General features: G+C 36.0%; 1 protein-coding gene across 1 annotated transcript in view; it reads right to left on the bottom strand.

Moving 5' to 3' along the window:
* SLC41A2 (solute carrier family 41 member 2) overlaps positions 1–27,400 on the bottom strand; it is a 60,697-nt gene that overhangs the window by 26,098 nt on the left and 7,199 nt on the right. The window contains exons 2-8 of the mRNA XM_074825893.1: positions 25,991–26,727; positions 23,225–23,332; positions 17,158–17,229; positions 16,158–16,302; positions 12,770–12,916; positions 3,263–3,410; positions 2,614–2,693 (exon numbers count right to left, since the gene is read on the bottom strand). Of these exons, the coding sequence (XP_074681994.1) occupies positions 2,614–2,693; positions 3,263–3,410; positions 12,770–12,916; positions 16,158–16,302; positions 17,158–17,229; positions 23,225–23,332; positions 25,991–26,545 (1,255 nt within the window). The 5' untranslated portion in view covers positions 26,546–26,727. The remainder of the gene's footprint in view (positions 1–2,613; positions 2,694–3,262; positions 3,411–12,769; positions 12,917–16,157; positions 16,303–17,157; positions 17,230–23,224; positions 23,333–25,990; positions 26,728–27,400) is intronic.

The following is a 27,400-nucleotide window of genomic DNA, read 5'->3' as shown; positions in this document are numbered from 1 at the left end:
GTCCCAGCTTTCCCTCTCTTCCACCTGCCTAATCCTTCAGGGATCTTTTGGCCTGTCAGCTAATCATCCAGGGCTATGTATAGCTTTGTATAGCTTTTGGCTAGTTCTTTTTCTCTAAAGATAGTTCAAAAGAATGTATGCACATTGCCTTAATTCTGCTGATAAACTTATGAAAGAAAATAAGAAAAAAAGTGGAACATTTACCCTTTTCTCTAGGGGCATGTTTATAGTAAGCTGTCATTCTTAGCAATTAAAATTATTTGCTTAAGTCCAATCGTTAACTAAAAACATTAAAAAGGTAAAATGTAAACATGCAGGAAATCCAGGATTCAGAGACATTTTTTATGAAAGAAATTCACCTTGAATAGGATGCATAATTCCACATACAAGAGCAGTCCATAACTGCTACAGGGTAAAAGACCATCATCATTGCAACATCTCGTAGGAGCATGAGGCCTTGAGAAAGGCACATATCCATGAGACCTGTATCCATTGTAGGTAGCAAGCCTAGAATAAGTGAGTCTATAGAGTATAACTGAGTCTATAGAGAAAATCCAGAAGTATTCTGGTACTGTGCTGGAGCAGAAATAGAAGCCTGCAGGGAAACTGTAAGAAACAGTCACCAGACAGTTGTTGGCTTTTGTAATTAAGGGATATCATTTAGAAAAGCAGGAACACTGGCAAGAGTACTGGTTTGGGTACACCTGCCTAAAAAGAAAAAACAGTCCTCTTCTCTTAGGAAGCAAATCCAGGGGGTTAGCAAAAAGGACTATTATAAGAAAAGTTACAGATGTAAAGCAGAAAAAAGTTAAAGATCAACATGTCTGCCCTGTTCTTTAGGTATCTGGAAATCAAAATGGTAACACACAAAAGGTAGATGAAAGTACTTGCATTTTCGAAGTAATATAAAGGCAAGGCACAGGCAAGGAAGCATAAAGGCTGAAGTGCAAAAATTAATTTACAGTTAGCAAGGAACACAAGTGGCAACACAGAAATACTTCATATTAAAAGTAAGAAGAAAGAAAATATAGGACCTTAATGGGAAAGAAGAACAAGCTCTACAGAATATTGAAACACTCAGTTCCTTTTGTCTACTGCTTTCAAAAAAATGGTGACATCTGATCACAAACTGATATGAATTAAGGCCTGAGGGTAAGTTAAATTTAGTGCATCCTTAGAGAGTTAGATGAACAATGCATGAATTATCAGTCATCATTTTTGCTAACTGATTATCTTGGAGGTTAGAGAATACCAGAGGGCTGTAATGGAGAAAATGAAAATATATCTTGTAAAAGGGCCAAAAAGGATGATCGAGGGCATCTGTATGTCAGTGAAATTTATATTCCTACTTAAGTATTAAAACAAATGATTAAAAAGACAATTTATAAGCATCTAGAAGATATGAAAGCTGTAAAACAAGAGCTAACATGAATTTGCCAATAACGTGCTTCTGTCAAAACAATACAATTTCTTCCTTTAACTGAACAGCTTGCTTAATGGTCACAACAATGGAAATACTAACTCTCAACTGTAGTAAAGCTTATCAAAATGTTTTGGTGCTATCCCATGCTACATTTCCATTAGCAGCCGCTGGAAAATTAATTATATCAGGGCAACGTTGTTCAAAACTAAACTCAGTGTCCATCTAAACATTTTATTATCAAGGTGGAAAACAAGTGGTCACAATTCATTTAACTGATAGCTTAGAAAACAAAATGGAATATACCCATATGGAATTTGAAAATGCCAAGTTACAAAAGCACTTTGTAAGCCAAAAATTAGAAGTCAGAATCATCTTGGTAATTGGAGAAATGGTTTAAAAATCAACAAATACATAGAAGTGCAAAATAATGTAAGAAATGAAATGGAGAAACACAAAAGGGGAAAAGAACAGCTGGGCAGTGGGAACAGATCTGGTGACTACAATTACTGCAAACTAAATATATATCAACCCTGTGATACTGTAGGAAAAAAAAAAGCATTTTCAAACTGCATCAGCCTAATAAGATATTAACTGTTCTTACAAAATTTGCCTTGCTATTGTTAAAAGATAGAATACTTAAATTAAGGACCAAATTTTCACAAATACATTCTTACACACCTGGAAAGTGCGTATCAAGCATGGGAAGTAACACACATTTTTCTTGAGAAATCTATTTACTTGACTGTAGCATCCCTGTTAGTTCTTATACCTATGTACATTACATGTAAATAGTAAATTACTGTTTTGAAAATTTGTCCTTGGATGGTCATAAGAAAATCCTTTGAAATAAAATTTTCTCTACATTTTCCTCAGCTATAACCGTTTCAGTATAACATTCAATAATTTAATATTTGACTATACTACTTCAATATTTACAGTTTAAGTTTTCTTAATGCCTAATTTACGTTCCTGTTTCTCACATTCTCTATCATGTTTTAATGGTTGTAGCAAGCAAGATCAGGAAGCACTCCTTAGGTGTTCAACTAAATAACTGTTGACATCAAAATCAAAACTTGAAATTAATATACCAGATACTAATTGACATAACAGAAACGTATTGTAATAGACTTTTCTCAAACCAAGATATATCAATTGATATGTAGTAGCACATAATCCTGTCAGAGTCTTACCATTAATTACTGGGGTATAAACAACAATTCCAACTAAGTTAGGATCAGATACAGTTGTGTCCAGAATAAGGCCACCAATACTGAAAAACAAAGTACAATATTTAGAATAAGGCGAGCAGGTTCATTAACTAGTATTTTAAAACTTTTTTAGCAATCTGGTTTAGACATCTTCAAGCCACAAGTTTCTTATCAGTTCATCTTTCTCCCTGACTCATTACCTTGTTCTCAGCTACAGACTAACATCGCTATAGTTATTCATATATTAAAATAGGCTTCTTGGATAACAAAGACCATAGAATTTCTGCCAATCACTCCACTTTTAAGATTCATAACTTTCATTGGATTAAATAATCTCTTTGATCAGTGCATAATCTTAGTTGGAAACTGCAGGAGATGAATAGCTCACCACTTCCTTCATTTGACACAGCACACTTCTGCTCAGGCATCGCCACAGGCTACTGCTGGCTCCCCCACTTGTTCCCACCTGTGACTTAACTTTGTAACTTCCTCATTCGGGAATATTAAAGTTTATTCACACTCTACATTCTAGAAGCTCCTTAAATGTTTCTTTTAAGTACAATCAGGTGTTAAAGAAGATATACAGAGACACACTATGTCTGTCAAGACAAAGCAAGATAAATAGACTTACCTGCTTATAACCATGGCAGTTATAACAGGCTCCCATCCTGAATGGAGAACAGTTCTGGTAGCTGGGTGTTTGGCAGCTATGACAATCCCCATCGGAGTTAGAGCCAAGAAAAAGGCACCAACCAAAGGAGATACATAGTAATATGTCTCTAAAATAATAGTAAAAAAACCAAACAAACAAACAACACAACCTGTTTTACTTTCAAGACATTCTGATAGGTTTTTCCTTATTTAGAACTCTAAAATATAATCTACATCATGCAGTTGAGGAATTTTAATAGTCTTTCTCACTACTGTACCTAAAGTTTCAACTACAGCACTAAACAATATGGCTAACATCTGCCATCTGTGATCACTGTCTCCCATCTTCTCAAAGACAGAACTATCTGTACAAAGAAGGAATTTTGAAGAGGATATTTGTATGATGCTTTGTGATGAAATAAGGATGATGAATATTTATGATGAATAAGGATGTGGAATATAAAACATTATTTTGTAACATATCTCCAAAAAAGAGAAACTTAATATATTGAAAATGCATTTTGTCTATACACAAATTCATAGCATATGTACACCCCCTTCTTTCCAAAGCACAGATAATATGGTAATCTTCTCAGAAATAGCATATCTAAAATGATGCAGGCACAATGTGTAATATTGCAACATTTATACAGTAGTTCAGTTGTTTTATAACCAGTCTGAGTCTGAAAATTCACAGCCACAATTCTGCTGCTTGCACCTATCCATCAGAATTGCATTAAATTTCTTAGGAACACAACTGCAAACACCCACGAGTACCATCATAAAGCCGAGTTTATAAGGCAAGCAGCTGCCTGCACAGAAAGAACACTATTTTTTCAGATTACTTGGTTTTATAATCCCATCCACACAGAAGCTATTACAGTGATCCAATACTTCCTAATTCAACAGTGAAGTAAATGATGGAAAATGTATTATAATGGTAAATACATATATAAATTATGCAAACATTCCACTTTTACATATATTTAGTTCTATGAGAAATGTGGTCATGTATTTAATGTTAAATACAGTTTGTCTAAAGTTTCAGAATTTGGACAAATCTTAATACAACATGTATTTTAAATTAACAGGTTGAAGTAGTTAGTGTAGAACACACAAACACTTTATGAAAGAAGAATATATTTAGTATATAAAAACGTATTCTCACCCATATATTATGGCTTATTACAAAGGCTGCAAATTCAAACAATTACTACTTTGATGTTATCTTGATGGAGCTAAAATTACTCCTGGAAGAATTGCTGTAGAGTTTTTAGAAGTTACTATCCTTCTGCATTGACCGGTAACAACCTCTGCAGCAGAGCCAGCAGAAAAGATAGTGAGATACATTTCACTGGGTAAGCTAAAAGTAGAAAGCTGTTAGAATGAGAACGAGACAAAGCCCAAAAGAGAAGTAATTTTTTTCCTTTCCTTATCTAACTACAGTATATTATCTCCTTCTTCCTTTGTGGTGCCTTTTTTCCTTCTTTCTCCTCTTTCTGTGAGCTAAGAGGTAGGCCCAATGTAAAGAGTTCTTACTCAAAAGAGTACACACAGAACAAGATTTCTTTATTTGATGATTATAGTTTTGTATTATCAAACAATAAAAAAGACAAAAATGTATGGATATAAAGTTTTTGAACTATTTCCTGCCCAGGTGAACGCATCCTTCCCTCCACTTACAATGAAGAAAAATCCCTGTGTGCACTAAAATTCATCACATGGAAAGTCAGCATTCATTCTATGTCTATTTGTTTAAAATTTTGAAACTTCTCTCCTTTTCCCCTCTTTCTTTTCCTTCCCCCCCCCCCCCCCCCCCCCCCCCAAGACATACATCATACTGTATCCCTGCTACTTTTTTTCTCCATCTGTTCCTCTCATGTGGAACCAAGGTGAGGCATTAGCAAGCATGTACCAGGCACCCAGTAACTGATTTAAAGGTCAGAATGAAAGAATAGCTCTGATGTAGTATATTTAGTAAAACAAAAAAGTGCACAAAATAAGTTTCAAGTCTTTGCCACATCTTTGGACAGGCTGCCAATTTTATTAAAAGGTAAAATCTGCTGGTCAGCAAAGATCCTCTGTTGCAGACAAACATTGAACAGCAAAATACAGATGCAATGGTGAGCATTACCCTAATTAATCGCTAATTTTTAAAATTCTTTCACTTGTACATCAACAGTTAGCCCACTGTACAAGAAAGGAAATTAAAGTTCAAAAAAGTATGACTTTTACAATCATTTCTTTTTTAATCCCACTAACAATGAAATAACTCATTAGAATGTGTTCATGAAAAAAGGGAGAGTATTTAACTATCTGCACCAGTCTCCAAGCTTGGAGAGCTAGTCCAAGAATTACAAAGAACACTAATAAGAAAAGTATATCATATAATTCTTTTCTTCTGGAGGACAAAAAAAAAAAAAAAAAGGCTGATAAAACTGAAATCAGTTCAGCAAGTGAACAATGAATACTAACCAAGAATTATTTAATAGGTAACTTCTAAACAGATAACAACTGTGTAAAATATAAAATATACATACACATGTCATCCTGCCACAGAAATGATTTGTAAGAAGTTTAAAAAACAAAAAAGAAAAAAGAAAATATGAGAAGGCAGTCTCACTAGTGTATAATGATTCATGAATTATAACCAAAAGAAATACAATTTATATCTGCAGTGCAACAGGACCATTTCAGAAGTCAGCAAGAAGCCAGAAGCAAGGGCAGCTTTACAAATCTTAGAAAACATGACTAACCCATGGCTGATTATCAAACCTTTCACGAGTTGAATTCAGCATATTTTAAGTCAGCTAACAGCAGCAACAGGAAAAAAGGAAATACGCATCTATAAAATGACACAAGCTGTCATTTTTACAGCAAACAAAGCAAAGTTAGATGAACTTTCAAGAAGCTGAATATGTGTTTTATAGCAATAAAACTAAAATGCATAATGATCATGACAATGACATGAAACAAAATACAACCACTGGGTGGTTTTTTGCTTGGTTGGCTTTTTTGTCTGTTTTGTTGCGGTTTTTTTGTTTGTTTTTTTGTTTGTTTGTTTTTACACACTAAGGTAGGACTTTCAACACTACTCAGCAATGGCTTAGCTTTATTCCCCTTAGCCAACAGCAAGTGAGAGGAGTTAATTTTTTTGGCCTTATTGTTCAACATTTTAGTAGTTATAAATGTCTTAATTTCACCATGAGAAAAGTACAGAGAAAACTTACAATATAGGTTTTATACCTGAGTCCTTTAGACTTTTTAGTCCTTTTTATGGGGTTGGACATAAAATGGATTATAAAAGCTACTCCATTGTTGCAACACTATCAAAAGTTTCTTCTTGAAAAGAAAGCAAGCCAGGAGTGGTTCTCAGGAGTGGGGGGATCTCCAAGGACAGGACACAGTCAGAGCTTAGATCCTTTTTTAAAAAAACCTTCTGCTAAGACAATATACTAGCACTTTACTGAGATTCTCTATTCTGAAGTGCTAGAAGGAATGATAAATAAACACATAAATAGGCCACCAACCATCCCCATGCCACTAAACAAAGAGGAAATCAGGTATATAAATCTGTTTACAAGTTTTAGACCAGACAACTGAAATTCACCCTGCCCAGGTTTTTTAAGGCAAAGATGATGCAAAAATTAAGGCAAGGCAGTTGCTCCCTACCAGAACTTCAAATTCTACTGTCTATTAAGCTGAATTTAAAACAGAACTATAGAAGCAATTAATAGTTTAGAATTATATTACAGAATCTGTCACAAGTGAGCAATGGTAGACTCCAGTCACCTACATGACCAGCGAAACTACTCAGCTACACTCTAACTCTTGGGAAAGGAGTGCAGGACCTTTTATTTTTTAGCTATGAGAGGCTCTACTTGTAGAACACCTTACTAGAAGAATCTAAAAAGATGTCAACTTTGAGATGCATCTTTTAAGGAAGCGTGGGCCATCTTCCTCTTCATATTTAATTCACAGAAGAAGAAAATGTATTCTGCAATAGCTGGAGAATGGGAAGAGGGAATAAATGACTCCTCTTTTAGGGCTCACTTCACTCTGTTTTTGATAGATTTATAGCAGGTAGCTTACATGGTAAAAGGAATCTCGCTCAACCTGACTCTGCTATAGAATTTGTCTCATCCCACAGTGGAAGATAACTCCTAAAAGCACTCAACTCTTCAATGAACTTCTGACTATGACCCTAAATTTAAAAGGGAAGGAGGTTAGAGGAAAGACACAAGGTTCTCAGCCGAGTCCTTACTGATCTTCATTTACTTTAAGCCCTCATCCCTTCAGTAAACAGTGATATAAATCAGTCTTCTGGTTTGGAGAACTCAGATGCTTAATGGTTTACTCCTTGTGCAGGGTATCTACCGTGACATACCGTTCAGTGCAGTGCCACTGAAAACAATGAAACCTGTAGTAAGAATTAGAGGTGAATTGGAAAAATACTACTTCAAAGTAACTGGTAAGAACTTTAAAATAGTAATGTGAATCACACAATTTGTCTTCTCAACCCGGATCCAACATGCACGAGAGATAAACACATATATTTAAGCTATGTTCTGTGAGAAAAAAAGGAAAGCTTTAAACAAAATCTTCATATCATTACTGACAAATGACAAGCAACACGGACCTCCGCATTTAATATACTGGATCTTCCTATTCCAGAGCATTCCCCGTGTTCTGGTCCAGGAACCGGAGCCAAGTCCCAGCGACGGTCCCGGGGAGCCCTCTAGTGCTCTCCCCAGCTATCTACCAACGATTCACAGACACAGCTCTTTTTAGGGAGTTGTTAAGACAGACAGAACTGTTAACCTTTTACTATTTAAATCCCCGTGTTTGATAGTTTTGCCATCATTTTTAAAGCACTCAGATGAACTTTTAAGAAATTCTATATATGACGGTGGCCAAACAAGATGTTTGATTTGGCCCTAGCTTAGGTTAGAATGTTACGGTCCTTTCCCCTGCCTCTTCTAGGTATGTCATGAAGCATCCTCTCATACCAAAGGCTGAGCACAGGTGTTACAGCTCCATTACAGGAAAGCAGAAAGCTTGTACATAAATAATTTCCTCCCTCCAGTCTTGTTATCTGAAAACAACTATTCCCCTGCAGAAAGCAGCCAGAAACTTAGACTTTGTTTCAGTACATTTGAGTAGTTAAGCTAATAAAACATAGGGGAAAATAGTTAATTCAGAATACAGTTCAGAGGTGAATCCCACCTGCTTCATTACTAGCCCATAAACTGTGGGTTTCTTTATACCATTCCCATTGGGCTTGTTTCTCCAGCATTGAGAAAGCAGGGAAACAACAGAAGGAACATAAGAACATCTGTGCTGGGCGAGGCCAAAAGTCTCACCTAGTCCAGTATCCTGTGTCTGACTATGGTCAACAGTTCAGTCTTGTGCAAAGAGGAAAAGAAAATGACAAGTTTACAGTGATGCTTCTTTCAGTGTTCTCTGCCAACTTCTGCGGCTGTTTGCCTCAGGGATTTCATCACTCAAGTTTCTGTCTGCCTCTGTCTGTTCAGTACTCCTCAATGGATTCTTCTCTGATTAATTTACCCAAATAGTTTTCTAAAAGCACTTTGGTCCTCTTAATACATCATGGCAGTAAGTTCCATATCACAATCATGTATTGTGTAAAAAGTTGCTTTAACTTTTTTTTAACCTGTTGTCTAATCATTTTCTGAATGCCTTTTACCTGACATTCACACTTTATATACACTCTCTCCTGAGCTGAAGCTGCTCCACACTTTTATTCCTTGTTATTATTTCATAGTTCAAATACATGCATCTTGGAAACCACACATTTCCAAGGGCTTTGTGGTATGTTCTTATTTTAGAAAGACTCTGTTTCTTAAGAGAAAGAAATACAAAGACACTGAAAAAAATATAGAGAGCAGAAGCAGCTGTTTTAGCAATAACTAGATAATTACATATATCACCAAAAGAGAAGTATTTCCGGAAGCCCATATAGAAAGAAAATTGGGAGTAAGTCTTGGAAGCATATTTGAGTGCACTAATCCTTCCCCCTACAGGTGTGGGATCTGCTTTTCAACCGCAGTGGCTGACTAAAATGTGAATGGCCATGACAGCTGTAGAAGTAGCAAAGGATCAGTTCAAACTGGCCCCACTTATTTTTTTAATTCCTTTGAAATATATTAGGCCATCTGTAACTAAAGATGTAAATTTCTGGAAATGTGTGAAAGGAAGAAAGAAGTCCAAGTTTCTTTTTCCATCTTGTTTGTAGGGTTGAGTGGGTTTTTTTTTTAATCTTAAAAAGACCAAACAAGAAAAAAAAAGCATGTTTTAGGAGAAACTGAAATGTTAGTAATAATTAGTTACTTCTTTAAAAAAAAGAAGCATACTATCTGTAATGTAGATAAAGCATAGGAAGCAATACTAGGTATAGTCACAAAATAATATATGTTGTTTATTTACAAATGACAAATCCAGCTACTGTTAAAATACCAGCATATGTAACTAAGTTTTGCCTGTGGCCACAACTGAAAAAAAAATAAAATATGGGAGAGTAGAGGAAGCTGTTCAAAAACAGTAAAACTCAGTATTAATGATTTTCTGTCTGAGTCATATGGGTTCAACTTAGGCAATTATATAGAGAACATTACAATGCAAATAAATAAGAAACTAATATTTGTAGGGTAAAGATTTAGGAAACAAATGAAAATCAATGGCATATTCATTACAATGTAGTTTACAAAGCAAAATTTAAAAAAACAAAATGAAGTTTGACCTATAGAGCATAAGTTTCTAAGAAACTTCATTTGAAATACTTATTACTTAATATTTAAAGCCTGAAGTCTAGGTTTAATTATTTTAAAGCAGACACAGTCCTGACTAGAATAAATTTTAATCATAATTGTAGCCCCGAATCTAATCTGTGTTAACCTAAATCTGGCAACCTCTTCCAACTCCGCAGCTACCCAGATAGGTAGTATGTGCCAACAGTCCTAGCTAACTCCTTTCCATCTAGCTGGTGTACCAACTTCCCTGGCACATCACTGACAAGCATAAACAATGACTGTGAACTGAATTCCAATCAAACATACCAATTGTTGGAACCTGAAACCTATTTTAAGCAGAATAATCCAATGTTCCAGTCTAGTGAGATTCTTGGGCATAGCAATAAATCTAGATAAGCAGTCTCCAATGAGTTAAATTCTAATTATTATCCCAGCCCTAGCATTAGCTAGACACTAAATTTCATGAGAATAGTGGCTTCCTCTCTGTTTTTCTCATCAGGAGAAAAAAAAGAAGAGAGGTTCAAAAAATCTTTACCAATTTTCACTATAAGTCTATAAACGTCCTTAAAAGAAGTATTTAAATTAAGTATTTGAGAAATGAGTTATTAGAATATAAAGTATGTAAATATAGTTATGAAATATACAATACCTTTTAACAAAAATATAGAAAATATAAAAAATTACTGTACTGGACACATATATTTAAGCTGACATCACATCGAGACTTTCTAAATATGAAAAGTCCAATACTGAAAATATAAAATCATCAGTTCAAAACTAAGAAACAAAATGGCAAGTCACACCAAGGTAGTTTGAGATACCTTTTCTGACTGATGTTGTAATAGTTACAGAGAACAGCTCAAGTTTTCACACAAAAAGTCTTGAACAATGAGCATTGATATAAAGAATATATGTGGTGTTATCAATATGTCTGGCAAAACAATTATGGACAACAAAAAATTTGACCTGTGGTATACTATACTATAATTGTATACAGTTATGTCTTTTAAAACAGAATATACTTTAAGTAGTTTCTATGGAAGGAGTTGGTTGCAGCAATAATTTAATTTTAAATATTATTTTGAACATTCTTCTCCTGTGAGAAAATGTTTTTGCACTTTTTGTTTCTTCATGGGAGAGATGAAGAAACAGTAAGAAAAAGACTGATTTTTGAGTTCCTCATTCTCATTTTCCGAGCTCACATTTCCTTTGTGAAAATCAAGCATTTCATTACATCAGCTATTATATAAGCATGCTTCTAATAATAATAACTACTGGCATATTCATTTTTAGCAGACATTGTGATGATGAACCTTCTTTAGTCGTCTGCTCCTTTAAGAGTAGGATTTAGACAGTACAGGTCCTAGAAATCAGAAAAACAGTTTCAAAGAGACTACAGAAACATGCAAATAACTAATAGAAGAGAAAAATTGTAGACTGAAAAAAAAAAGTCATTCATAAGGAAACTAGTTTGCAGCTGTTTATGTGTAATTCACCTGTTCATAGCTATTAGTGGGAAAGTAAGTAAATATAAAAAACCGTCATCAAGAAGCCAGACTGAATTCATGCCTGAAGTAGGATTAGATCATTGTCCTCTGTAGTCAGTAGTCGAGGAATGCCTCTCCTTTGCTGCTTAGCTATTCAGAGTGGCTATACATTTTTTCATCTTTCATGGCAGAACTGCTGTTCCAAAGAAAGCTACAGCTAAATTATCAGATTTATGTTTGAAATATAGTCACCAAATTTATAAAACAAAACAAAACAAAACAGAAGAGAGCGGGGCCATTATTTGGAGAAGCTGGAAGGGGTTACTTCTTTTACTGAAAAGCAGAAGGAAATGCTGGTAAAATCAAGCACAGGCAGAGGGAACAGGAGGGACACAAGAAAGTGTCACACTGTGAGGGAAACAAGAGATAAGAAATTGCTGAGGAAACTGGTATTGGAAGCTGGAGTAGTGGAGGTGAAGAAACAAGAAGGTATTGCAATGGGAGCTGGAAAGCACTTGGAAGGAATCAGAAGGAAACTCACAGTAGTCTTTGCATAACTCATTTTAAAGTCATAGCAATCACAAAGCACAAATCTAAAATTAGGCTTCACTTCTTCAAATACATACTTGTTGTTGGCTTGCTATTGTTACTCAAATTACTTTAATTATTTTTATTTTGATTTCTGAGCATAGCTGCAGCTCAAGATATACTAAAACCACACCCTAACAAAAAAAAAAATAATTCTCAGAGCACAACTCCTCTCCCAGCAGCTTATCAAGACAGCCAATTCAACTCCTTCCCCTCAGTGCAAGGGGAGAACAATTCAAAGGGGCTCTGGGAAGCAAATATTTGATTTAGGGGTGGGCATTCAAGAAAACTTGGATGAAGACGGCTTCATTCTCCTCCAAGAAAGCAGAGTAAATTCAGCAACTATTTTCTAGTTCACATCCAGACTGACTGTGATACTGTGAGAGTCTTTCAGATATTAGTAGATTGTGCCAAGATTGTGATTAGTAACTTCTATCATCTTAAAAAGAGAAAAAAAAAAGAAAAAAAAAAAAGATCACGGCATAATGTTCCAACCCAAGACTTATCATTCAACAGTATAAATGTTGACAAAAAGTCAGTCAAACTAAAAGGTTTTCTGAACCTCTTCCTCCCTGCCTTCTCCCCGCCCTCCTAACCCAAAAGAGGTTCCTAGGAGACAAGCACACGTAGAAACATACTTACCAAGGCAAGTATAAAGACCCTGACTTATCCATGCTAGTATAGCAAGAGTGATAAGATCTCCAAAACTTGCTGCTATAGGAGTGGCAACGTTGTCAGGATTAATACCAGTCTTCTTTGATCCAACAATAACTCCAACCATTATTATTCCTAGATTCAACAAAGAAGACAGTACAGTAACCGTAACTACTGTTGTAAGTCCACAGAAAATTCCAAGATAATGGCCATTTCAAACTTAATAAATAAGAAGTCAGTGCTTTTGTCCCAGGATGATTATTCTTCCCACCTGACTAATGTCTGTATTTTGAAGCTTAGCTATTTTTAAAAATGAGGTTATATATTAAAAAAAATATAGTGAATACACACAAAAAAAATCAAGATCCATCTGTATAATGAACTATTTTGCTTATGATTAGAATTAGCACTACTGAAATTGTAAATCAGCCATTTCCTGAAGAAAAAAAATATGCAGTGTATTAGTTCTACACCTTAGCAACTTTCACTGACTGAAATTTAAATTACATGAGGCTGGAAACAACATAAGATTAAATACTTTGACATCTGATATTGTGCAAGATTTCCAGTCATGGACTTAGTACCAAATGTCAAGAAGCTATATCATAAATTAAAAACAACACAGCATATAAAAATGTTACTTGCTACACAGTTAAAAAATTTTAAATTAGGGATGTTTAATTTTTTTTCTATAAACAGCAACACTAATTTTTTTAAGAAGCATTTCCCTGCAGAATGCAAGTGGCTACTAAAAATAAGATTCACACTGTTATTAAGAGTCTTCTCTGGCATAACCTGAGTGACTTCCCTCTCACCATATAATACATATATGAGCTTCAACTCTGTATGCTATCTTTTATGTTACTTTAAAGGATTTTTGAAAAATTGGTATTATAATTTTCATGTGTTTTAGCAATATTATGTATTGTAGGCTACATTAGGAGTAAAGCTTTCAGAGAAGCCGCTTAAAGAGTTACACTCCATGAAACTCTCAAAAGAAAGAATCGGAAGCATAGAATCATAGAATCATTCAGGTTGGAAAAGACCCTTGGGATCATCGAGTCCAACCACCAGCCCTACTCTACAAAGTTCTCCCCTACACCACATCCCCCAACATCTCATCTAAATGACCCTTAAACACACCCAGGGATGGTGACTCCACCCCCTCCCTGGACAGCCTATTCCACTCTCTGACCACTCTTTCTGTGAAAATTTTTTTCCTAATGTCCAGTGTGAACCTCCCCTGTTGGAGTTTAAAGCCATTCCCTCTTGTTCTGTCACTAATCACCTGTGAGAAGAGACCAGCACCAATCTCTCTACAATGTCCTTTTAGGTAGGTGTAGAGAGTGATGAGGTCTCCCCTCAGCCTTCTCTTCCTCAAACTGAACAGTCCCAGTTCCCTCAATCTCTCCTCACAGGATTTGTTCTCCAGGCCCTTCACCAGCTTCGTTGCCCTCCTCTGCACTCGCTCCAGCACCTCAATATCCCTCTCGTATTGAGGTGCCCAAAACTGGACATAATACTCAAGGTGTGGCCTCACCAGTGCAGAGTACAGGGGGACTATCACCTCCCTACTTCTGCTGGTCACACTATTTCTAATACAAGCCAGGATGCCGTTGGCTTTCTTGGCCACCTGGGCACACTGCTGGTTCATGTTCAGTTGCTTGTCAATTAGAACCCCCAGATCCTTCTCTTCCACACAGCTCTCCAGTCACACCTCCCCAAGCCTGTAGCGATGCATGGGGTTGTTGTGGCCCAAGTGCAGGACCTGACACTTGGCCTTGTTGAAGCTCATCCCGTTAACGTTGGCCCACCAATCCAACCTATCCAAGTCCCTCTGTAGTGCCTCCCTATCTTCATGCAGATCAACACTCCTGCTTAACTTGGTGTCATCTGTGAAGTTACTGATAATATACTCTATGTCCTTATCAAGATCATCAATAAAGATGTTGAACAGAAATGGTCCCAACACCGAGCCCTGAGGAACACCACAGCTGCCAGCTGGATTTAGATCCATTGACCACCACAGTCCCTGTCCAACCAGCCAGTGCTTGACTCAGCAGACCATTCACTCATTCAGGCCATGAACAGCCAGTTTTTCTATGACAATCCTATGGGGAACTGTGTCGAATGCTTTTTGAAAATCCAGGTAGATAATATTGACAAATGTTCTCTTGTCCAATAGTTGGGTCATCTTGTCATAGAAGGAGATCAGGTTTGTCAGGCAGGACCTGCCTTTCAAAAACCCATGCTGACTAGGCCTGATCCCCTGGTTGTCCATTATATGACTTCTAATGGCATTTGAGATGACCTGCTCCATGACCTTCCCTGGCACCGAGGTCAGACTGACAGGTCTATGAAATGATCCTGTAGGATCACAATATTTCAAAAGCACACATTTCATGTGTATGAGGATGAACCTTAGAAAATAATTTCCTGTGCTGGCCCATCACCAGGTAACAACAGAAGTTTCTCTTCATGTCCAAATTATACATGAGAAGTGAAAAAAATGCACTCATGTTCCCCAGTTCTCTCACTGCTCTTAATTCTACGCATGATCAAACTCAATGGCTTTGTAGTCGCTAAAAAAGTGTGTGCTCTTAATTCCATGTAAAACTTTTAACAATTTTGTAATTTTCACATAAGTAAGCATATCAAATTAATAAAAACAAGAAGTTAAACATTTTACTTGACTTACTATTGTTAAGACTACTGACCATGTATTTTCATTAAGAATGTGTCACAAGTAGAGGTACTTTTCCCCCCGCCTCATGTCCATTAACTACCACCTTTTACGGTTAAATGTTTCCTGACAATTGGGAAGAGAAGATTAAATTCATCACGCCATATGGCTTCAGACAAACATTAGCACTGTTTGTAGAGGGGGACTTGAACTTGGCTCAAACCCTTCACATAACAAGCCAATTTGTTCACTTCGGATACAAAGCAGCGCACAAACTAACATATAACAACAAGGAACTTTGAATTCAGCTGAGCTAATATCCGGGCTCACTTGAGTTTAATTACAAATAAGTTTTACCTGGTTAGCATTAAGAATATATTTTGTACATTAATGAATGTAGAAAGCAGGGGAAAAAGTTCTCCATTGTATTAGGTAAAATCTAAACCCATACTTTTTGGTTTAGATATGCTCAGGAGGTCATACAAATCAAAACCTTTTCAAAGAATATGACAGGAGAGGAATGCAATATACAGGCTTATATGGAAACTGCAAAAGGGTATCGTATCCTCAGCTGTGTTTCAGATGTATTATATCGTACTGGATTTAAACTTTAAAGGAATAGCAACATAATATGCATTCAGCATCCACAGAAAACTAAATAACCGTAAAAAGTAACAGATATATTCCTTTTACCTTGTAAAAGAGAAGCTATGAAGGCAGTTGCTACGCTGCTAGAACACAGAAGGACTGAATGATCAAAGCGGTATTTGCCCTCTGGAATCCAGCCCAAAATAACTGCTGCCACAGCTGCCAGAAAACCAACTACTGTTGCCTGAACCTGGAAAAGAAAAAGAAGGTGAACAATTCTTAAAATAATTGATAGACTTAAGAGGACTGTAGAATAATTTTCTGTTATTCTTTCTTCCTATCTACATTTATTTGCAAGGTGTAAAGGGAGCATGCTCATCCATTTTGTAGAGATAATGATAACCTTGAATGATCAAGAAGAAAAAACTTGTGCCAGCAGAAAATGCTTTACCAGCATTTCAGAGACTCAAGAATAACAAAAGTAAAATCAGGGAAAAGAGTTGAGGATTTATCAGAAACTAAAGAGGCTCCTAAGCCACTTAAATCAGTGAAGTCACGGCATAAACATTTCACCTATTTTTTGAGCATGTTGTATTATAACATGTGAACATGAAATAGTTCTTAATCTTAAGAAATAGTTGCTTTGGAGAACAAGCACTCCTTTCCTCAGATGACCCAGCTATTTAAAATATTGCTTATTATCCAAAAGCTGTATCACATACTTTCTTTAAACATTGAATCCAATGCAAATACAGTACTGAAAACATTTGAGAGGTCAAATTTAAAAGGTTTTGCCAAATCTGAAATTTTTCTCTAATCATCCTCAGATCCTGTCTCAGAAAAATTAAAAAGGAAATATCCTTGGTATAGTCACAAAGAATACTTTACCTCTTCTTCTGATAAATAGAAGCTCATGTTGTTTTAGAGAACTACACTGTTCAAAAAAAATTGTCATGTGAACATTCTGTGTTGGGTATAAGCCAGTGTAGTAGAGCTAGTTTCCCATTAACACCGTCCACCTCCATACTTACCAATGTTAGTGATGGACTTTTTCAATAACTTCACTCACTTATAAGAGTTAATCAAATAAATCCACTATATTTACCTGTTTTAAGGCCAAATTGCCAATTATTAGGTTCCATTTCTCAATGGGAGAATCCATTTTTCCAATATTTACCTGTCAAAATTATAAAAGAATTTCAGACATTTGGGTTTAAAAATGTATTACTTGAAATTGCACTAACAAGGCAGAAACCCACGAATAATTAAACTCATACAAAAAAGAGACATCAGGAAAGCAAGTTAAAACAAAGCTGTACTTTTTCCAAGTCAAGCATCACTGATCACTGTTGATTTTAAATGGCACTTAAGAGTATCTATCCAAAAGTAGCTAAACTTGATGCAGTTTTCATAGTAACTTGTTTAACATTCGCTTATTGTGCGAGGTGTACCAGTCACCTTACGTTCCAGGAATGTCCAAGCACCACCAGTGATTAGATCAGCGGCTGGAAGGGAAACTTGTCAGCGTTCAGTCATTTTACACTGAACTTGTTTCTATGGTCCTTAAATTCTATGAGCCAATAGAAAAATGTGTGAATACATGTGTGTGTGGACACACACACTCCCATGCAAGGGTGTTGATTGCAATGGAACTACCTGCATAGAGAAAATGCAAGTGCTTATGAAAGATCAGAAAACACATCTAATATTGCTCAGTATTCTAACTTTTCATTTATACAATACAGCTAGAGACTTATGATGCTGTAAATGATCTAAGTCCAGTCCTAAGGCAGTAGCTGGAAAGACAGCAAATAAATTATTCTAAGAAATGAAAAAGTACATACTCTTTTATAACGTATTTCCTAATTTTACTTATTTTTTTGAGTTAGACAACAAGATCTGAAGAACAGTACATACCACTGCAGTATGACTATGTTTAAAATAGGTTCCTTTTTGAGAAAACTGAACAATTTTTTACTTGTTGAGCATAACTTTTAGTGTTTTTTCCCATAGAATACTAATTTATAAGATAACATACTTCTCAAAACACAGAAAGTCTTAATGTATGTATTTTTCATCTTTTGGTAATGTCTTTCCAATTGGTTTTACATCCATTTCTTTTCTATTTTGTGATGGTAGTGACTTGCAAGGAACAAAGTATTAAAAGAAATGTTAACTTGATCTCAATCTACGCTATAAATATTATACAGTGTTCAAAGTACAGAGTTCCACAAATACATGCATTAATTTTAAATATGACAGCAATATTTAAGGAAGTGCAGACAAGAATCTCCTTTGCATCCTTCTTAGATATATATGCTAAATGAACGAAATGGCAGGCTATGGAGAGCTTCACTCTTTTCCTCCTTTGAAGAAGTTTTGGAAAATTATCGAAAAATCTCTGTTAAAACAGTAATCTTGCAAAATGCTTAATCCAGCCTAAAAGTGAGCTGCTGCCAAATGGCATAGTTCTTCTCTCCCCTACTATCAGCTACACATTCAAGTTTTCTTTCTTGAACCAGATCTACCAACTCCATAAGTGAGTTCATGACAACATAAATTTGCTTGCTGGTTTGATGGAAAACACTTTTTTCCAGGGAGAAAAATGGTTATCTTCTACAAAATTATCTGATCCACCACATGCAACCATGTAACCATGCACAAACGCTCTTGGGGTTTGGAACGGAGAAAAAGAGCAGGACCACTCTTTTCAGCTGCAGGTTTCCGTAAAGTATGATCAAGTTTTCTGTGACACTGTGTAACAGAATGACCTAAACAAAAGGTTTGTATAGTCATATTGCTAATGTCTAACCCTGGTAACACACAGTCAAAACAAGAGTCTGGATAAGTTTATAGGGATGACTGGATGAATGGTGTTTTGGTGGTGGGTTTTTGTTTTTTATTTTACTTCCTCTTAAAAAACAAAAAAGGAATAGGGAGAATAGGTAACAGTGTGAACCAAGACAATGAGAGTGACCCAAACTACAGAACAAAGGTGAAGAATACAAAACACACAATATACATATTGTGCTTGAATGGGCAGTTGACCTAAGTACACCTCACACAGTTATGCCAGCACAGCAAGTGGGTGGAGGGAGAAGGGCTTACATTAACACTAACACCAAAAAAAGTACGAGCTATGCCCTGAGGTAGATTAAAAACACAGTCTTGAGACCGATTTAATGAAATGACTGATTCTAAAGTGGATGGGAAGTTGTGAATGACCAGTAAGAAGCAGCCAAAGTAGGAATTTGGGTAACAAGATGAACGAAGTCGATCAGACAACACTTGAAACCAGATGTATTATGGATAACAGAAACTTGCTAACAAGACATTACTTTTTGGCTGACTACATAATTACAATGAAGTAAAGATAATTAGTTTACAGCCCCAAAGGCATAGACATATCTACAAATTCAGATGCAATTATAAGCAGACTGAGCAAGAAGGGTATGAATTAGCTCCAGTGCTGAACTCATGACAGAAATTTCCTCCTCAAAAGGTAAAACTATTCACAGGGGCATAGTCTTGCGTTTACTGTAAAGACAGTATGTGGTGGGAGCCAGCTAGTGCAAATTTAGGTCAGAGAAGGGAAGATTAATCATATAACTGACTCCAAGTAACTGTTTAGTTATGCTCTGAATTAATATACTCCTGTTTTCACCTAGGACAAGAATGACAAGACCTAAGATTGGATGGTTAAAGAGAGTAGGGGTCAATGAAATCAATGTGAGGAATGCAAAGGTCAGAATAACCTCTTTTATAGAGGTCTGAGAGAACTGGCACGTAAATTGCAGGTCTAGTAGTAAGCTTTTTGATTAAACTCTCCAGTAAGCAATGATACAATATGACACAGCACCTGTTTTTAAAACCTGGGAGAAGCAGAGCAATCAAGGTAACTGTCCTGGAGTTCAAACTCGTATGTGGCAACTAAGCCCAGGCTGTCACCTGTAAGAAGTTATAGGTAACATGTAACAGGTTTCCATAGTTTTTTGCTTCTTTTTTTTTGGTTTTTAACTAACGATTAGAAACATTACAGAGTTCTTGTGTATTTGTTTGCCTTTGCAGTAGCACTATGGGGGATGTGGCTGCTATCTACCAGCTCGCACACCTGTGCACATTGCAACTGATTGTTAAGTGCGAAAAAAGACACATAAGAAAAAGTTGGAAAGTTCCTTGCAAGTAAAAGGCTTTTTTTTTTTTTTTTCCTGGTTTTTGACATATAAAAACTAAATATAATCTTGTTAGCATTATCTTGATAATGAATTACCTATACAGTTCTTATTTTGGTTTATTAAACCTCCACTGTCTTGTGCACATGCACATACACACACACACTCTACAACATCTACTGATGAGCTCTTCACCAGCTAGAACAAATTAGAACCACCAGTGGCAAAAGAGAGAACCTTCACCAAACCATGACAAGCCTCTACCTCCTCCCTGTGAAGGATGTCCAATGAACTTACAGTACGACTAAAGATGTCCCAGAAAGTATTTCAATCACCTGTGTAACTCAGTCCAGGGTCTGTCATGATTCTTGACGAAAATAGGTCATACGAAGAAATTAGAAGCATTAGAAAACAAACAAATATCAAAAAAACCGCCACAAGTCTGTTGATGCAAAGCTGGGAAGTAGCTCGGTGCCAGCAGTGCTATGACCGTGACTTTGGGCAATGCCAAAGAAATTGGAACTCCCCCACACCACATAGCGCTGTCTGAAGAATGTACACTTCACTGACCTCTTCTTAGCCAGTTAATTAACCTTCACAGTAGAAGGGTTTGAACATTGCTGGAGAACCTGATTTGGCCAAGACAGACATATGATAATTTCTGGTACTGGGGTGAAAGAAAGCCTTCATGGCATGGTTGAGTAAAAACCTCTGAAGGATCAGCTGATTTATGTCTTGGTGAGACTTAATGACATTGGTAAGTGGCACTGGTAACACTCCTCAAACTAAGCCGTCTCAGAATGGACTGTTTGAGCTTGGGACTTGGTATGAGCTTGGGCTTCAAATGGTCAAATTAGCTCTGAAAATTCACATTCAAGACATCTACAGATTATGTTATCACACAGTTAGTGGGATTCTCTTAAGAATGCCTTTTTGGACTAAGAGGAAGTGGCTTGAACCTCATGATGCCAACTTTAGTTTACCACTGAACATGCAGCCAGTGTTGTGGAAACTCCAGTATCCTTTTTCTGTGTGTGTGAGAGGGGGATCAGTTCCTTGACTTCTGGTAACAGTTGATGGGTAATATGAACTGAGGTCAGGATTTCGAGTGCAGAAAAAGGGTCTGCATGACCTTTTTTCCAAATGTCCCCTAAGAGCTATGAGGTTTGCAAATGAGATGACATTGCCAAGGATGGGGAAATCAGCCATTGATTAGCCCAGAGAAGAAGTTCTAGAGTCGTGATCTGGCAAAGGTCATAACCTCAACTGAGACAAAGAATTAAAGATCCCATTAACTGGAGCAGAAGTGATGGAGCTGATTCTGACCAGGTTTTTTTAAGCCTTTAGTAAGGCACTGGTAGATCTTGGACTTGGTGTATTTTTCACTAGGCAATACAAGCATTCAATTCTCAGGCCATGAACTGTACCAGTCAGGAACAAATTAAGTAACAGGTCAACACAAAAAAAAAAGGTAAAAGACAAAAGTATTCATGCCTGGAAGAAAGACAGTAAGGTTTAAACACAAAATAGTGCTAAGAAACAGTAAGAATACTCAGATAAGTAAGGCATTAAAATCAAAGAGAAACCAAGACTTGACTAGCTAAGCCTGCCATTGATAAAGATACAACAGAACACGTCAATTCTTACGTATGAAAGAATGGATACAGGGCAAAAGTAATCAATTTCTGTAATCGACATGACACAAGTAAACCTTCATAGGACTGCTAAGGCTATGTCCATCATGGTGTGCATTTGGGCAACAACTCAATATAATGTGGCAATGAAATTTATTAATGACAGAAAACTGGGAGACCTTGTCAATACAAAGCATTGTAATAGTGTACAAAAACTGAATGACCTTGAGGATTACAGCAATGAAAACAGATTAAAATACTCAGTAGAAATGCGAGGTCATGCACTTACAGACTAATAATATTTCTGCCAGAAGATGGGAGTGACAGCTGCAAATAACACAAAAGGAGAAATACTAGGACACAGTCACTGATCACAAAGTGACTCTGGCGTCTAAATCTGACACTGCTGGGAAAATACGTACATATAAACCTAGAAAGTTTCAAAAGCAATTTTCAAGAGAAATAAGGAAGTGCTATGCTACCAAGCCACAGTAAGGTCTCATCTGGAGTTATATACACCTTTCATCAAACGTCTTCTAGAAAGATTCATTCAAGCAGGAACAGGCAGAGAGTGGGGGCCTTACTGGAGATAGGAAAAATTATCTTACAAAGGAGACACTGTGTTAGGCAGTGTCTTACAGAGATCCGCAGTTTAGGTACCAGAAATAGTTTTGCCATGTTATTAGAACATTCTGTTCATACAGTTATTTATGCACACACAAAAGATATATATATGGTAAGGTAATCTGGCTTGCTCAGGCTAGAAAAATGAAGGGATGGAACATCCCCTGAGATGTAGAAAAGAACTATGACCAACATGTAAGCATGAAGACATAGAAAAAACTTTGTTATGCCATGTTACACTGTTGACACACATGAAAAATAAGCAGACCCCCTCCAAAAAAAACACAACAAAAGAGGAATACAATTATTCACCCAGAAAGCTACAAAAGAGTTTCTTACAGTTTGATCAACAAAGGTCTGGAATAGCAATGTTAGCAATGCTTTATTTTGGTGGTCTTTAGAAAACTGTGTTCAAAACATACATATTTTGTTAGCCTATTCAAACCCCCTCAGGGTCAAAGAGATCTGTCAACCTCATAGAATATAGATGTAAATCTCAAAAATCTACTTTATCTGTTCTGAATGATGACTCAGAAGAGAACAAAGAAGTAAAATTTTGATGTGTAGAGATTAGAAGAGGGTTGCTTTTTTAATTTTTCCAATTTAATAGTAGATTTAAAGAGCCCCTCTAACCACCAAATTAAGTCATAAACATAAACCACTGGTGTTCCAAAGATTTGTTTCCCTTTTGAAATGCTTACAACATATACTGAAGAGCAAAGGGGAAGAGAAAGTGACTTACAGCAGTTGATAGCCGGGATGCCAACGTCATTTCCAAATTCCCTTTGAGCCCAAGAAGTGCAGGAACCAAAATAAAAACTTCAGTAACATTCTTGAACACATCCCAGTGCTATATAAAGGATACAGTGGGAAATATTCAATTGAAAAATTCTCTTTAAACCATCCACAAAGTACTCAAAAAATTCTGTAACCCATAACTTAATCCTCTTAAAAAAAAAAAAAATCTATCTTTTTATATTAGACCTCAAAGCCTAAAGCCAGAACTGTTATCTATCTAGATAAAATAGATTTATGACTGCATATTACTGCTTCAAAGATGAGAATACCAGAAGAGATACAAAACTTGGCCTTAAAACAAACCTAGTTAAAAAAAAAGATGTCATTAATCTGAAGTCTTTTTTTTTCATTACTTTAAAATAGTACCAGGTACTACAACTGCTTTTGAATTCTGCTCTTAATTTACAGTAATGTTTTTATCTTTCCCTTCCAGCTGTGTATAAACCTCACATAAAAACAGCAAGGAATTAGCTGCCAAATGAACAGAGCCTGTAAGTGAAAAAAGCTTATCTTTGTTCTTTTACTTCTAAGTGTGAAACTTAGAAGAGTACACTTTTCTAAAACCCAGATTTTAAAAAGTAAATTAACTCTCCTGTAATTTTTTGTGCGCTGATTTCTCAGCACTGAAATGCTGTGCTACTTTTTATGTCTGTCAATCCATGTATTTAATTTGTAATCATTTACCAAATTTAACTAAACTAACAAAACTGTAAATTGTCTTTGTATTCAGGGATTTGCAATCATTTAAATTATTACTTTAATTAAAATAAAAGGATTCAATTCCCAAATATAAAGAAGATCTGAGAATTATCTACATGCGAAGTTACATATGTCTGTACAAGCCATGAAATGGTTGGTAAAAAACAAGCTTAGAATGCTTTGTTGTCTTCAAATTTTCAAAACATGTTCTGTCACATTTCAAAATTCTAGTTTACTGACATCACAGCCTAATGCTTAGTTTAAGGTGAAAAAAGGTCATACTGACACTATTTATTTTTGCCTTTCTCTCACATCTCTCATGCATGGTGAGCTGGACTGGGAAACCAATAAAGATTAAAGTAATACACAAGGAAAAATCAAGATATATCTCAGTCCAGCCAAAAACCAGCTTTACAAACACATTTCCTTAAGGGAAGGAAGACAAGGTGAAACATTTGGTTGGAAGCCGGTAGTGGGAACAACTGCCTCTTCTGGCTGATCGTTATGCTGTATCATGCAGTCAGTCATATATTAAGAGAGTACAAACAAAGCATCTGTACAAAGAGTAAATTGGCAAGATGTAAATGAACAAAGCACATGATTGGTGTAAAACAGTGCAAGGAAGCAGTAAATTTTTATTTTCCTTTTTTTCTGACGTAAAAAAGTGTCTTTTCATTGCAATTGATTGAAGTCCAAGCTTCTTTACCTTCTCAAGATTTTGAGTGACAAAGATAGTCACTCTTACCCCTCTTTAAAGTAACTTTGTAAACTCCTGAAGTGTGGCTAAAGGAAACCCTAAAGCTGAATGAAACAAAAGAAAAACATAGATTAATTTCTCTACTGTCTTTCAGTTTTAATATTGTGGTTATTTAATATTTTAAAATATTTTTTTGTGAATTTACTCATACAGGAAGAGAGAATCTATGAGGTTTGTATTTATACGAAATTTCTGGTTTTTGAAAAGCAAATTAAGTAGGAAATAAAAGTAAATACAGCCTTCAAAATGCAAAGAGAAGGCAAGAAAATAAGCTAGTTCAATAAACCTTTCTTAAATGTAATTGTCTCTGAAATTTTTTTCAAATATCACTGCACAAAGAATTATTTCATAGGCAACTGTTACTTTTAGCTCCACTGAAATGTTGCTGACATCCACAACTGTGTTAAACTAGAAAACAGATCTAAAAATGTTTTGTATAAGTAGGGTCTTAGTGATATAATACTCCAAAACAGGTTTTAAAAATATTATTAAACTTCAGTCTTAAAATTGAGAGAAAATCCTATTTTATCTTAGCCCTGAATAACTATCAGTTAGATCTGCTACCACAAACCAAGATAATCTGGCTTCTCTGGACCTATTACAATTATATTTCAAGGTGGACATGACTTTGCGGCCCTGTTCACACCACTGATGTTTGTAATTCCACATGTTCGGTACACTTAATGTTATATAAAAAGTCACTTACATATACCCGAACATTCAAAAAAGTTCTAAATCACTTCATATGAATTTCATATAACATATGAATGTAATACACATTTTCATATACCGTATGCATTATCATGGACCATGTCTACACAGTATTTCAGAAATTGCATAGACTTAAAGCACACAAGGAGATGAGATAATGCAATACATTCTTCTAATCTTTTTAAACTCCTATGTATTGTGGCATCACAGTTAATTACAACTCCCACTTGACTATGTATACATTTGTTACTGTCAACAGAATTTTGAACCATTACTATATTTCTATGCTTAGTTAAAGCAGAAGGGAGCAGTTTTATTCACCAGCTCACTGTGGCTAAGCGACACTTAACCAAGACTTGAATGACTCCAAATTAAATACTGGAACAGTTTAAGACGAGGTTTGGGGAAAAGCAGTTGACAGAAGCAGAACCATACACAGACCTAATTACTCAGTATCATAATCATCTACTGTATCACTCATTAGATTTATAAATCTCACAGACCTCCTGTTAAATAAAAAAACCTTCCAAAGCAAATACCAACCTGTACAATATCCAAAACCATGCCAGCAGAAACAGTTCCAAATCCTGCTAGCAGAAAAGGTACAAGTATCTGTAATGCCATAATACTACTAGATTCTTTGGGTTGTTTTCTACTTCCTTCCACGATGATATCTTCATTACTGTCACTAGATAGGTTGTCTTCCTGCAACATGGCATCTGTTTCTGAAGTGTCCATTCCATCACAGTAATTATAACTGGTAAAATCATCATATTTAGGGCTACAGCTAGATGGGCTGTGTCCACTACTACCATGAAAACGTGGTTCTGAGAAGTGATGGTACTCTGTGTGTTGTTCAGACCTAACATTAAAACTGTGTCCTGCTGGTTGTAATCCATCTTGCCAGACACCATTCATTTTTTTGTGTCTTTCATCCTGATTTATTTGGTAAACGACAGGAACCATACTCAAAAGCAGTCTCAAAAATTTATCGGACTGAATTGTATTAAGATTTATGGTCCAGTTTACAAAACCTTCTCTGTCATGAACTTTGCTATTTGTTTTGGAGATGGTAGATCTGCCTTTACAGTTAGTCATAGTGCTACAGAAGTACAGGTTGAAAAGCACTTTGTTCTTCAGATGTCAGTGAATCTTGTAGATCAGTCATTAAGTGCCACACTTGATTTTAAAACAGATAAACCAAAATGATCCTTTTTTGCATGCAAAAATGTTTTTTCATTGATCTCAGATCTTCAACAATTCCATAAGCAAGACTGGATCTGCAAAAAAGTAAAAGGTATATATTCAAGCTTTAAAATACTTTAACTCTACAGAAGACATGAGATACTGGTTTAAATTTTCAGATCAGCCTGTATCTTTCCAAAGCAAGTATTTGCAGAAATGTCAATCTCCTCCAACATTTAACTGGCAAAGTTGAAAGAAATTTGAACGTAAAAAGGGAAAGCTGGTGGGTGAGGAAGTTTCACAAACTGGTGAACTTTCCAGTGAAAGAAAGAGGCAGCAATGTGGACTGTAAGTGAATTGATGAGGGCCTAGCTTGTGCCTTCTTGAAGTCCAGGCAGATACTGTGTGTAGCCCTAGATTTCCAGTGGCCATGAAAGCAGTAGGTCCCCAGAGAAAAGTATTTCTGTGAGGTGCAAGGGTATGGACAAATGGAACCCACAGGATACACTATGGGGCCACTGTTGTTCCTCCCACCCTATGTTAATGGCAAGTGCCTACAAAAAGTAAGGAAAAAACCCCCCCAACTTTCAAAAAAAATGATCAGAGGTAGTAAGCCCAAAACAATATTCTAGGTGGCAAAGGCCCTATGTGTTGACAGTCCCTGCCTTCCACCCCCATAAAAAGATGACAAACCAATATTGATATGTACAATTGAAAAGCATGCTAATTTAAAATCACAGTAACTGATTTTTCTCTGAAGAAAACATA

The sequence above is a fragment of the Strix aluco genome, chromosome 5, assembly GCF_031877795.1.
Source record: "Strix aluco isolate bStrAlu1 chromosome 5, bStrAlu1.hap1, whole genome shotgun sequence".
NCBI classification, from domain to species: domain Eukaryota; kingdom Metazoa; phylum Chordata; class Aves; order Strigiformes; family Strigidae; genus Strix; species Strix aluco.
Note: the sequence above shows the minus strand (reverse complement) of the source record. Positions and strands in the feature narration are given on the sequence as shown.